Source organism: Bufo bufo, chromosome 3, assembly GCF_905171765.1.
Source record: "Bufo bufo chromosome 3, aBufBuf1.1, whole genome shotgun sequence".
Classification (NCBI taxonomy): domain Eukaryota; kingdom Metazoa; phylum Chordata; class Amphibia; order Anura; family Bufonidae; genus Bufo; species Bufo bufo.
This window is the reverse complement of record NC_053391.1, coordinates 647466059-647480791: the sequence shown is the minus strand read 5'-3', so window position 1 is coordinate 647480791 and position 14733 is coordinate 647466059. Positions and strand designations below refer to the sequence as shown.

Genomic DNA, 14733 nt, shown 5'->3' with positions numbered 1-14733 from the left:
AGTAGTGTTAATAGAGTCTCAAAGGTTTGTAAAAATTGTGTACCTGCTTCTATAGACCTTTGAGACTCTATTACCACGACTTTTAGCATAAGATCATCTGGAGAAACATCAGTTTTTTTAAAAAAAATTTTTTTTCTTTAGGTGTTAGAGCAACCAAAAGGAGGGGGAGAAATGTGACATGGGTGAGGATGGGGGTTACATGATGGGCCGGAGACAATGTCTGTAGCCTGCCTGTGTCATGGACGGGGTCTGTAAAAATAGGGTAACTGCTTCTATAGACCTTTCAGACTCTATTACCACTGCTATCAACATAAGGTCATCTAGAGACACAGCAGGTTTTTAACCACCTCCCGACCGCCTAACGCATGGATGCGTCCGGAAGGTGGTTGATTCATTCCTCCTGGACGCATCCGTGCGTCATCTCGCGAGACGCGAGATTTCGGTCAGAGCCGGCCCGCGCATGCGCATGGCGGGCCGGCAAAATTTAAAGAACAAGTTCGTCACCAGCCTGCCAGCAACGATCATTGGCTGGCAGGCTGGCGATTTTCAAAAAATCCAATCACAAGCCATATAACAGATCATATTAGTAAATATGATCTGTTATATGGCTTCTCTGCTCCTCTGCTGGTCCTTTTCGTCAGTTGGATCCAGCAGAGGAGCAGTCTTCACAGTGAGTAGCACCAAACACTACACCTTAGCCCCAGATCACCCCCCTGCACCCCAATTAACCCTTTGATCACCCCTTTGATCGCCCCTGTCAATCACTAGTGAAAGGAAAAAAAGTGCTCAGTGTAAACTGTCACTTTTTTTTTTTCACTGTTAGGTTTTAGGGATAGTTTAGGCCCCTTGGTTAGGTAGTTTAGCATGAGTTAGCGCCCAGCCCACCGCACCGCAGTCACTTATTCGCTGTTTAGCGTATCGCTAATCAGCATTTGTACTTTTATAGTATCTGTAAGTGATCAAAACTGATCACGGTCAGATCTATAATAGTATTAGTGTCACCTTAGCTCACCCTCCACCCAAAACGCAGTGTTTGCCCGATCAGGCCTGATCGGTCGCCCACACGTGCGTTCACCCACGCCCGCCCCGCCGCAGTGACAAAAAATATATATTTTTGGATCACTGCACATTCACTTTACACGCGCTGCGGCGATAAAAAAATCAGTTTTGATATTTTTTATCAACCGCAGCGGCCTCCGGTACTTCGCTAGCCTCCCCTTTGTAAGACAGGCTTGCTTTTTTTCTTGGGTAGTCTCAGGGAATACCCCTAAATTTAGTAGTCCAAAATGTCAAACAGGGGGTATTCTTCTGAAGAGGCCTACAGGATTCTGACCCAGTCGGATGAGGAATGGGAACCCTCATCTGACGAATCTAGCGGGTCAGAATATGAACCTGTAGAAAGCAGTGGCTCTCTGACCCAAAGTTCGGACGAGGAGGTGGAGGTCCCTGATAGCACCAGGCGTACCAGGCCCCGTGTCGCTAGACCACAGGTTGTGCAGGATCCGCTTCAAGAGCAGCAGAGTGGGGCTGTCGCTGCCGGATCACGTGGTGAGGCATACACCAGCAGCGCAGCCCTTCCTGGACCTAGTACCAGCACTGCCGTACAACATGGTGAAGTAGCGAGCACCAGAAGGGCAGTTGAAGCTGGTACGGTGGCACATGCAGTAGTTACCCCGTCGCAGCCACTGCACAGACAGGCCCGTAGAGCCCCTAGAATCCCTGAGGTGCTGGCAAACCCTGATTGGCAGTCACCAACTTCAGCCGCACCATTAGTTCCCCCTTTCACCGCCCAGTCTGGAGTTCGGGTTGAGACGGCTCAAATCGCTTCGGCCCTGGGATTTTTTGAGCTGTTCTTGACTGCGGAGCTCTTAGACTTAGTTGTGGCAGAAACAAACCGGTATGCCACACAATTTATAACCGCAAACCCGGGAAGCTTTTATGCCCAGCCTTTCCGGTGGAAACCAGTCCAAGTTTCTGAAATTAAAATTTTTCTGGGCCTTCTCCTCAACATGGGTCTAACTAAAAAGCATGAATTGCGGTCATATTGGTCCACGAACCCAATTCATCACATGCCCATGTTCTCTGCTGCTATGTCCAGGACACGATTTGAGACCATCCTGCGTTGCCTGCATTTTAGCGACAACACCACCTCCCGTCCCAGAGGCCACCCAGCTTTTGACCGGCTCCACAAATTCGGCCCCTCATAGACCATTTCAACCTGAAATTTGCAGATTTGTATACCCCCGAGCAAAACATCTGCATAGACGAGTCCCTAATACATTTTACCGGGCGCCTTGGCTTCAAACAATACATCCCAAGCAAGCGTGCCCAGTATGGGGTCAAATTGTATAAGCTCTGTGAAAGGGCCACAGGCTATACCCACAAATTTCGGATCTATGAGGGAAAAGATCAGACCCTGGAGCCGGTTGCCCTGACTACCTGGGTAGCAGTGGGAAGACAGTCTGGGACTTGGCGTCACCCTTATTCGGCAAGGGGTACCATCTTTATGTGGACAATTTCTACACAAGTGTGGCCCTCTTTAGGCATTTGTTTCTAGAACGGATTTGCGCCTGTGGCACCATACGACCTAGTCGCCGGGGCTTCCCCCAACGGCTTGTAACCACCCGTCTTGCAAGGGGGAAGAGGGCTGCCTTGTGTAACGAAGAACTGCTCGCGGTGAAATGGAGAGACAAGCGTGACGTTTACATGCTCTCCTCCATTCACGCAGACACGACAATCCAAATTGAGCGAGCAACCCGTGTCATTGAAAAGACCCTCTCAGTCCACGACTATAATTTGCTCATGGGAGGGGTGGACTTCAATGACCAGATGTTGTCTCCGTATTTAGTTTCCCGCAGAACCAGACGCTGGTATAAGAAGGTGTCTGTATATTTAATTCAATTGGCGCTGTATAATAGTTTTGTTCTCTACAGTAAGGCTGGGAGAACACGATCCTTCCTCAAATTCCAGGAAGAGATCATCGAGAACCTCCTTTATCCAGAAGGTTCCATGGCCCCATCCACCAGTGTAGTTAGCCGTCTACACGAGCGACATTTCCCCAATGTCGTTGCTGGTACCTCAACCCAACCGTCACCCCGAAAAAGATGTCGTGTCTGTAGCAGGAGTGGAATAAGGCGTGACACCCGCTATTTCTGTCCTGACTGTCCTGACCACCCTGCCCTATGCTTAGGAGAGTGTTTCCGGAAGTAGCACACACAGGTACACCTAGCATAGGGATCACATCTCACCAGGACAGGCACACAGGGCTATTAGGGCCCATTCACTCACAGCTGCTGCAAACGTCTCCTTTCACAAAGTGCATAACGTACTTCGCCACATCTTTGGGCGATTTGCGCTTTGCACATTGACCCATGGGGAAGGAGAGGTTTGTTCTATAAAGGTAAAAAAAAAAACAAAAAAAAAAAACACCAGTAAGCAAAAAGGTTAATGTTCAGTTCAAAAAGTTAAAGTTTACAGGGAGTGCAGAATTATTAGGCAAATGAGTATTTTGACCACATCATCCTCTTTATGCATGTTGTCTTACTCCAAGCTGTATAGGCTCGAAAGCCTACTACCAATTAAGCATATTAGGTGATGTGCATCTCTGTAATGAGAAGGGGTGTGGTCTAATGACATCAACACCCTATATTAGGTGTGCATAATTATTAGGCAACTTCCTTTCCTTTGGCAAAATGGGTCAAAAGAAGGACTTGACAGGCTCAGAAAAGTCAAAAATAGTGAGATATCTTGCAGAGGGATGCAGCACTCTTAAAATTGCAAAGCTTCTGAAGTGATTATCGAACAATCAAGCGTTTCATTCAAAATAGTCAACAGGGTCGCAAGAAGCGTGTGGAAAAACCAAGGCGCAAAATAACTGCCCATGAACTGAGAAAAGTCAAGCGTGCAGCTGCCAAGATGCCACTTGCCACCAGTTTGGCCATATTTCAGAGCTGCAACATCACTGGAGTGCCCAAAAGCACAAGGTGTGCAATACTCAGAGACATGGCCAAGGTAAGAAAGGCTGAAAGACGACCACCACTGAACAAGACACACAAGCTGAAACGTCAAGACTGGGCCAAGAAATATCTCAAGACTGATTTTTCTAAGGTTTTAGGGACTGATGAAATGAGAGTGAGTCTTGATGGGCCAGATGGATGGGCCCATGGCTGGATTGGTAAAGGGCAGAGAGCTCCAGTCCGACTCAGACGCCAGCAAGGTGGAGTACTGGTTTGGGCTGGTATCATCAAAGATGAGCTTGTGGGGCCTTTTCGGGTTGAGGATGGAGTCAAGCTCAACTCCCAGTCCTACTGCCAGTTTCTGGAAGACACCTTCTTCAAGCAGTGGTACAGGAAGAAGTCTGCATCCTTCAAGAAAAACATGATTTTCATGCAGGACAATGCTCCATCACACGCGTCCAAGTACTCCACAGCGTGGCTGGCAAGAAAGGATATAAAAGAAGAAAATCTAATGACATGGCCTCCTTGTTCACCTGATCTGAACCCCATTGAGAACCTGTGGTCCATCATCAAATGTGAGATTTACAAGGAGGGAAAACAGTACACCTCTCTGAACAGTGTCTGGGAGGCTGTGGTTGCTGCTGCACGCAATGTTGATGGTGAACAGATCAAAACACTGACAGAATCCATGGATGGCAGGCTTTTGAGTGTCCTTGCAAAGAAAGGTGGCTATATTGGTCACTGATTTGTTTTTGTTTTGTTTTTGAATGTCAGAAATGTATATTTGTGAATGTTGAGATGTTATATTGGTTTCACTGGTAAAAATAAATAATTGAAATGGGTATATATTTGTTTTTTGTTAAGTTGCCTAATAATTATGCACAGTAATAGTCACCTGCACACACAGATATCCCCCTAAAATAGCTAATTCTAAAAACAAACTAAAAACTACTTCCAAAAATATTCAGCTTTGATATTAATGAGTTTTTTGGGTTCATTGAGAACATGGTTGTTGTTCAATAATAAAATTAATCCTCAAAAATACAACTTGCCTAATAATTCTGCACTCCCTGTATATGTTCTCTTCCAAAGTTAATAAAATTATTGCGTTGCGGCCTGGTTTTTTCTTTTTTTTTACCTTCCAGGTGGACCAACCGATTGACTAGCTGCAGCACTGATGTGCATTCTGCATTCTGCATTGCGCTGCTGTCAGATTACACGCAAGTCGGTGTATGCGGCGCTGCAAGACGAGATTTCTCCTCTGCAGTAAAAGATACGTTTGCCGAGGCATATGAGCTGAGGAGGTGGCGGTGTTCATATGCTTTGGCAAACACTTTGTATAGAAAAGAAATCCCGGCAATGATTTATTCATCCACATCGATTGAAGTGAATGGAGAAATCTGGTTTGCCAGGGCATACGAGCTAAGTGGGTATGGATGTTGGGCGGAGCTCCTATGTCCTGGCAGACGCCTTTCCCCTCCTTTTTTTTTTTGGCAGAGATTTTTTCATCTACATTGATTGATGCGAATGAAGAAATCTGTGCCGTTCATTTTTTCTTTCAGCCCAGAGGCTGAACGGAAAAAATAAATCTCATTACCCGTATGCTCAATATAAGGAGAATAGCAGAAACTCCTAATGCTGGCCATACATGTAATGATTGCGGAGACCCTCAAATGCCAGGGCAGTACAAACACCCCACAAATAACACCATTTTGGAAAGAAGACACCCCAAGGTATTTGCTGAGGGGCATATTGAGTCCATGAAAGATTGAAATTTTTGTCCCAAGTTAGCGGAAAGGGAGACTTTGTGAGAAAAAAATCAAAAAAATCAATTTCCGCTAACTTGTGCCCAAAATTTTTTTTTTCTATGAACTCGCCATGCCCCTCATTGAATACCTTTGGGTGTCTTCTTTCCAAAATGGGGTCACATGTGGGGTATTTATACTGCCCTGGCATTTTAGGGGCCCCAAAGCGTGAGAAGAAGTCTGGTATCCAAATGTCTAAAAATGCCCTCCTAAAAGGAATTTGGGCCCCTTTGCCCACCTAGGCTGCAAAAAAGTGTCACACATGTGGTATCTCCGTATTCAGGAAAAGTTGGGGAATGTGTTTTGGGGTGTCATTTTACATATACCCATGCTGGGTGAGATAAACATCTTGGTCAAATGCCAACTTTGTATAAAAAAATGGGAAAAGTTGTCTTTTGCCAAGATATTTCTCTCACCCAGCATGGGTATATGTAAAATGACACCCCAAAACACATTCCCCAACTTCTCCTGAATACGGAGATACCACATGTGTGACACTTTTTTGCAGCCTAGGTGGGCAAAGGGGCCCACATTCCAAAGAGCACCTTTCGGATTTCACAGGTCATTTACCTACTTACCACACATTTGGGCCCCTAGAATGCCAGGGCAGTATAACTACCCCACAAGTGACCCCATTTTGGAAAGAAGACACCCCAAGGTATTGGCGAGTTCCTAGAATTTTTTATTTTTTGTCACAAGTTAGTGGAAAATGATGATTTTTTTTTTTTTTTCTTACAAAGTCTCATATTCCACTAACTTGTGACAAAAAAATAAAAACTTCCATGAACTCACTATGCCCATCAGCGAATACCTTGGGGTGTCTTCTTTCCAAAATGGGGTCACTTGTGGGGTAGTTATACTGCCCTGGCATTCTAGGGGCCCAAATGTGTGGTAAGGAGTTTGAAATCAAATTCTGTAAAAAATGACCAGTGAAATCCGAAAGGTGCTCTTTGGAATTTGGGCCCCTTTGCCCACCTAGGCTGCAAAAAAGTGTCACACATGTGGTATCTCCGTATTCAGGAGAAGTTGGGGAATGTGTTTTGGGGTGTCATTTTACATATACACATGCTGGGTGAGAGAAATATCTTGGCAAAAGACAACTTTTCCCATTTTTTTAAACAAAGTTGGCATTTGACCAAGATATTTATCTCACCCAGCATGTGTATATGTAAAAAGACACCCCAAAACACATTCCCCAACTTCTCCTGAATACGGAGATACCACATGTGTGACACTTTTTTGCAGCCTAGGTGGGCAAAGGGGTCCACATTCCAAAGAGCACCTTTCGGATTTCACTGGTCATTTTTTACAGAATTTGATTTCAAACTCCTTACCACACATTTGGGCCCCTAGAATGCCAGGGCAGTATAACTACCCCACAAGTGACCCCATTTTGGAAAGAAGACACCCCAAGGTATTCAGTGAGGGGCATGGCGAGTTCCTAGAATTCTTTATTTTTTGTCACAAGTTAGTGGAAAATGATGATTTAATTTTTTTATTTTTTTTTTCATACAAAGTCTCATATTCCACTAACTTGTGACAAAAAATAAAAACTTCCATGAACTCACTATGCCCATCAGCGAATACCTTGGGGTGTCTTCTTTCCAAAATGGGGTCACTTGTGGGGTAGTTATACTGCCCTGGCATTCTAGGGGCCCAAATGTGTGGTAAGGAGTTTGAAATCAAATTCTGTAAAAAATGACCAGTGAAATCCGAAAGGTGCTCTTTGGAATATGGGCCCCTTTGCCCACCTAGGCTGCAAAAAAGTGTCACACATGTGGTATCTCCATATTCAGGAGAAGTTGGGGAATGTGTTTTGGGGTGTCATTTTACATATACCCATGCTGGGTGAGAGAAATATCTTGGCAAAAGACAACTTTTCCCATTTTTTTATACAAAGTTGGCATTTGACCAAGATATTTATCTCACCCAGCATGGGTATATGTAAAATGACACCCCAAAACACATTCCCCAACTTCTCCTGAGTACGGCGATACCACATGTGTGGCACTTTTTTCCAGCCTAGGTGGGCAAAGGGGCCCACATTCCAAAGAGCACCTTTCGGATTTCACCGGCCATTTATTACAGAATTTGATTTCAAACTCCTTACCACACATTTGGGCCCCTAGAATGCCAGGGCAGTATAACTACCCCACAAGTGACCCCATTTTGGAAAGAAGACACCCCAAGGTATTCGCTGATGGGCATAGTGAGTTCATAGAAGTTTTTATTTTTTGTCACAAGTTAGTGGAATATGAGACTTTGTAAGAAAAAAATAAAATAAAAAAAAAATCATAATTTTCCACTAACTTGTGACAAAAAATAAAAAGTTCTATGAACTCACTATGCCCATCAGCGAATACCTTAGGGTGTCTACTTTCCGAAATGGGGTCATTTGTGGGGTGTTTGTACTGTCTGGGCATTGTAGAACCTCAGGAAACATGACAGGTGCTCAGAAAGTCAGAGCTGCTTCAAAAAGCGGAAATTCACATTTTTGTACCATAGTTTGTAAACGCTATAACTTTTACCCAAACCATTTTTTTTACCCAAACATTTTTTTTTTATCAAAGACATGTAGAACAATAAATTTAGAGCAAAATTTATATATGGATCTCGTTTTTTTTGCAAAATTTTACAACTGAAAGTGAAAAATGTCATTTTTTTGCAAAACAATCGTTAAATTTTGATTAATAACAAAAAAAGTAAAAATGTCAGCAGCAATGAAATACCACCAAATGAAAGCTCTATTAGTGAGAAAGTAGTGTAGGTCAGAAGTGTAAAAAGTGGCCTGGTCTTTCAGGGTGTTTAAGCCATAGGGGCTGAGGTGGTTAATTTGTTTTCCTTTAGGTGTTCAAGCAATCAAATAAGTTATGTTTTAACACCTAAAGGAACAAAAAAAATATTTTAAAAACGTGTTCTTTCTCTAGGTGACCTTATACTTATAGTAGTGTTAATAGAGTCTCAAGGGTCTATATAAGCAGTTACCCTATTTTTACAGACCTTTGAGACTCTATTAACACTACTATCAACATATGGTCATCTAGAGAAACAGCAGACTTTAAAAAAATCCCTTTAGGTGTTAGAGTAAATTGCAATCAAATGAACGTTATGTTTTAAGATTGGGGTCAGAAGCAGACAAGCAGGGTATTGTTTAGCCTCTTGGGTATTAGTTTTTACATTCATAAAGCTCCACATTGAGCTTCCAGCAGCAGACAGATGCCAGGGCCCTTCTGTGGTCACCTCACCTGGGCACATGGTCTTTGCTCAGCAGAGTCCTGCCATACATGCTGGGTAGATGCTAGAATGTATTTGTTAGAAGGAGGTCTGTGACGTCACTGGTCACATGCTCCTTCATGGTCACATGATCCACTGTGAGAACGCCTGCCTCCTGCTGTGTTCAGCTCCAGAGAGAAGGGGATGTGAAAGGATGGACCAATGGCAGGGCAGCTAGCTGATACTGGCCAATCAGCAGCCTCCTGCTCCTATCTGTGGCTTAATACAAGCGCAGCTTAGAGTGAACACTGGCTGGGGAGGGCGCCCGGCAGCGCTGCTGGCAAGTAAGTGATTAAAAAAAAGTTTGTTTTTCCGCCCACCCCAAGCTGCGCCCTGAGGCTGGAGCCTCCCCAGCCTCTGTGTCGGCCCGGCCCTGGGGGTATGTCCATGTGCTGAAACGTCTTAATTGGCTGTCCTGTACCACCTGATGGATGTGTCATGGGTAAAAGTTCTTCACAATGTAAAAGAATATGGGGGGCGCGAATATCTCCATATATTTGCATGTTTGGCGAATCGCGAAACACGCAAACTTCGCCGCGAAACGACCACCCAGGCGAACCGCAAGGCAATCTCTAGTCACCATATGTTGCTGCTGGTATCCTGGATCCTGTTTGTGGGGGATTGGGAGCTATATATTCACAACACCTTCGGATTTACTTGGTTTTCGGGAGACGCTGTACGGATTTACTCAGCTGGAGTGTAAAATATCCGTAACACTGAGGATACTGGATTTCTGTGTAACATCAGCTGGTCCATTGCAAGTATGACCTGTCCTGAACTGTTTGCATTTTAATTCTTCAGTAAAGAAACCTGTTAGGCTGGTGGTCTGAGTCCACCGCTGTCCTGCTGTCCCGCGCAGGTGCGGGCGTTACTCCGCACTCCCTTTGTGTATTGGGTCTAGTACTCTGAGAACTTCGTTTCAGCACTGCCATAGTAAATCCTTCCCTTTTGCTCCCTGTCCAGCTGATGACTAAGGAGCTGATCAGCCTCCCTATTTAGCTGGGCTTTGGATCCACCCTCTTGCCCGAGCTTTGAGGTTTTCTAGTCTCTAGTAACCAGTGAAGGTGTAATCTTTTATATGACTACCTCTGCACTGTACTTTGACTGTTTACAAACCAGGGCAGACAGAACAGGGATCAAGCTGAGGTTAGCTGAGGTTAGGTGGCGTAGCCTATCTAACCTAAACGTTTCTTTCTGTCTACTGGTTTCTGAAAGTTTTTACGCTTTTTATTTAATGCTCTGATTTCAATGCTTCATCATGGGCTATAAAAGGGACAGACTGAGCAGAAACAACCCGCATGGCTGATTTTAATATGGGAATGGATACTATAACCTCCTCTCTGGGGGTTTTATTTCTCAGATGGTTTTCCAATTTATTCAACTATAAGTACACAGTTCATCATGCCATGTCTTGACATGGATATCCAAGAAATGGCTTGAATATGTGGGCAGGGAGTCTGGGCCTTACAGCCTGTTTTAGACTCTGGGCAAACAAGACAGATTTGTAGCAGCTTTTTCCATGCAGCTTCTACACTGAACATCAGTAACAAAATACAATTCAACGCATGCAACTGGGGAGTACCACCTAAAAAAGACAACATCCAATGAAAGTGCCTTCAGATTTCCCCCAACTACAGGATAAATAGCAATCCATAGTACATAGATGGCTCTTGCCCTAATATGCATGTGGGACTTGTTGGATAAAACATAAATAAGCTACAGCCACATGATGGTGAATGGTACTGTTTATTGGTGGTAGATGTCCTTTTCTGTCCCTCTGTACCACTAGTGGATGGTGTGATCTCCACTGAGGGCAAAGTCTAACAAGTCGCTATTTTCTTATCGATGTTATGATCCATTGGCACGCAGGAAAGGAAAAACCCCCTGTGGAGGAAACCTCTAGGGAACCATGGCCTAAGGACCACCCTTCCCTTTGGGCACAAGAGGCAACTTGTCGACTAGAAGCGCTGGCGGTCAATTCATTGATTCTTGGAAGAATCTTCATCGACTCCATAGCTTCTTGGCTGCATGCTAGACTGCAGGTCACAGCCCTCAGGTTACTTCTAGTGGCAGCTGGAAATGAAGCTGAGGAACAAGGACTGGTGTAGTACAGTACCGATGAGTAGTCAGGAGAGCAGATAGAGGTCAGAGTTTGGAATCTGAGGCTCATACAAGGACAGCAAGTGTTGGTTGGTTTTTCTGCTGTTTATGATGTCAGCAAGAGGCTCTGCTGGAACATGATGTTTTTCAGCCACTGATCTACTGGGGACATCTGTATACAGAGTGGAGCTCTTTACTTCCAGTTTTTCATCTTCCTCCAGATCCTGCGGATGGTTTCTCTCACAAATCTGCCAAACGTTCTACCAAGAAAAAATTAAAACAGGTTGGAAATGAAATGAAATAGCCTTACAAAATGGTAACCACCTTCAAGTTTGCTCTGTCCACCCATGAGCAGACTATAAGCCAGTGAATGGAATCCACACTGCACAGATTCACAGGGAATCTCCAATAATCCCCATCTGTATTCCCCTCTCAGCTACAATGACTCACCTGCGTGGTCGTATGAAAGGTTCTTTAATTGGCTTTACGACCTGCCAGTTCTCATTGGCAAATGTGAATCCACAGAACAGTTGTTGATCTCTTTCAGCCATTGGTGACTTATTGGCTTCGGTGGAGGACAGGATGTCATCGATTTTTGTCAATGTCATCACTGGTGGCTATGGAGAGAACATACCAAAAGCGGTGTTGATAAAGAAGGAACACAATGGAACTGTACTACTAGCCACATCTTCTCTGGATCATTTACTTACTGGTCCTAGTTGGAATGGTGGACGAGCTCCTGCTCCCTCTATATCTGTCCAGTTGATTTCCATGAAAAACGGATGTTCCCTGATGTTATTTACCGCTACCTGGCGACTCTCTGGTGACTTGTTTAAGAGCTGGAAAAATGTAGAATAAAGACATTCATTCCATCACACGTTGCAATGCTATCCCTGATTTTCAATGTCCTCATTTTCATAATATTTAGCCGCTGTATTACTGCTATGTGTCTTTCTACTCACCCCCACTATAAGGTCTCTAGCTTGGGGGTTGAGGCCTTTTGGGTAGGTGGGAACATCATTGATCAGTGACTTTTCGATTGTTTCAGGCAGTATACCGGCATTGAATGGATATTTGCCAGTAGCCATCTCATATATCATCACACCAGCTGAGAACCAGTCCACTGCCGTGTTGTAGGGCTTCCGTAGAAGAATCTGTGAAAACATCCAGCAGACAATAAGAGTTAGAACATTGTCCAGGCCAGCAGAAGTCATGCAGCTGTCCAGCCCTGTAGAAAGAAACTGCAGTCGATGATTCCTCACCTCAGGAGCCATGTATTTAAGAGTTCCGGCATATTCTGAAATCTTCTTATCCCCAAAGATGTTCATCACGGCAAGACCAAAATCGGCGATCTTCAAGTGACCGGCGCTGTTCATTAAGATATTGGCTGGTTTCATGTCCCTGTGTATGATGCCTCTGGTGTGGAGAAACTGCAGCCCACAGATGATCTCAGCTGCCATAAATCTGATGGCAAAAAGAAAAAATATCAACATTTCACCCATTAAACTATCAGACTAATAATGACACAAAGCTGCATGTTCCTGACAGCAATCGTCAGTTTTATCTAATATATCCATGTTCTGTCTTACCTGGTGACTGGAACGGTGAATAGGGCGTTGGCTCTCATGAGGCCACTTAGATCTCCTCCGCTAAGAAACTCCATGATGAAGAAGGCATAGTCCTATGATAAAAGACAGAAAATATGATCCAGGTTTCTAAAATATTATAGTAAAGGTCCTGCAGCCTCCTCAGTTGGGATCGGGTATAGCTAACCCACTGATCAAGCCTCGATAATGGATCAGACTCTTACCTTGGTCTGGAAGGTGGCATAAGCATGGGTAAACAATGGACTCTTCCCAGTCACCTCCAGGACCTGTCGCTCAATCAGGACAGTGTCTTTAAAGTCCTGAAGCAGGACCCTCTTCTTCACCAGCTTCACTGCCAGTTGTTGTTGGCAGGCGGGATGTGTGGCCAGCATGACCTGTAGGAGACAGAGCATTAGAACTGGAAGAAAGGCCTGTCCTGCCATGAGACCTGATGAGAAGACATGAAGCGTTGACATCCCTAGAGTGATATTACTGCGACACACATGACACACATGAGGAAGAAGTCCCAAGAATCCCTAATACTCACTTTACCATAACCACCCTCTCCAAGGATTTTATGGAAGGTGAAGCTTTCCAGTCCAGTCACAAGGATGGGGGCGTCTGCTGGGATTGTCCCTGGTGGAGACAGGAGAGATACCGTAAGATTTAATATTTCTATATTTTTGCCATTACAATACAATGTAACTAAATTAGGGGGTAGCAAAGAAAGGAATTCATAATCTTGGTCATAATTAGGGTTCTCCAAAAGTGGAGAATTCCATGAATTCGTACATTAGGGGGTATTGGCTCTAGGAAACTTAGATCTGCACTCACCTGACAGCTGTTCCATGTCAGTATTGTAGGACATGCTGGGTCTGTCATCAGCTTTTCCCCCCATCTCTTCTCCCCTCTTCCTCTTTCTCTGGATACTCTCCTGTATAGGGCTTCCAGGTCTTTTTGAAGCCTTGATCATTTTTTCTTTGCCGCCATCATTTGCCCTCTCCGGTGTTACTATTCTCCTCCTCTTTTTTGGCGGCTGAACTCTCCTCTTTCTCTTCCTCTTCCTTTTCTTTGGAAGATTCCTGGAAGTCTCCATATTCAGCCCCTAGATGTTATGTTAGGCTGAGGAAGGTCCTGTCTGCCTTCAGCACGTTCCCGGGTGACACTTGGAACGGTTTGGCTAACAGTCCTTCTTTTCTGGTCTTGTATTTAAAAAATTTGCCAAGCACTAGCAAAAGTCGCCTTCACCAGTCAAACGATGAAGAAATATGGCTGCCGTTCAGGTTGCAGAGTTCTAAACCTAACTGTTGCATGATGTCACAAAGGGCCCTGTGACATCACCATATTCTAAAGGTCACATGACATGACAGAGGGACCTGTGGCATCATCAGCCAGGCTGACAGGCCTGCAATTATCAGCAGCTACAAAGTTCCATGCTTTTCTGCTATTTACCTATTCTCTCTATCATTGTAATCCCATTGGAAACAATATATCACCAAAGTAAAAACTTTCCTTAATACAGTTACCTTAACAATGCAACACAAGACAATTCAAGTGTAGTCACGCTTCTTGTCAGGGGCAATGACACATTGTATCCTTTAGAATGCCTCGTAGCCATCCATTAGTTCTTATGTCGTTTACGCAAACTGCGATATTGATGGCCTATCCGACTTCTATGCAAAAGTGCAGGGCACTCCAGCTGAACCACCGGGTGGCTTTATTTACCCAGGAACAGCACCATACATACGGTTGTGGCTGTGTGTGGTACTGCAGATCAGTCCCATGCACTTGAAAGAGATTGAGCTCTGTGAGCTACAGTATGTTACGCAACCAGAACCGAATTGAAGGTGCTGTTCCTGGGTAAACAATGAAGGGGACACAGGGTCCCCTCTTTCAGTTGATTGGATCGGACAGATCGAATTTGAAATCTGCTGCATGTCAGTTTATGCTACAGTTTTCCCCAGCGGATTTCACCCTTTGAAATGGAGAGGGAAAAGTCCTCTGGCTTTTCCA

At 44.5% G+C, this 14733-nt stretch overlaps 1 protein-coding gene across 1 annotated transcript; it reads right to left on the bottom strand.

The window, feature by feature from the left end:
* Window positions 1–11327: 11327 nt before the first annotated feature.
* LOC120994005 (protein kinase C delta type-like) lies at window positions 11328–13695 on the bottom strand. The gene is made up of 9 exons (XM_040422466.1): window positions 13555–13695; window positions 13268–13356; window positions 12945–13115; window positions 12724–12815; window positions 12397–12598; window positions 12097–12288; window positions 11845–11973; window positions 11585–11751; window positions 11328–11394 (listed from the first exon to the last, which is right to left on the bottom strand). The coding sequence occupies exons 1-9, from the start codon at window positions 13691–13693 to the stop codon at window positions 11328–11330; spliced, it is 1248 nt and encodes a 415-aa protein (XP_040278400.1). The 5' UTR covers window positions 13694–13695.
* Between the last annotated feature and the right edge of the window lie 1038 nt (window positions 13696–14733).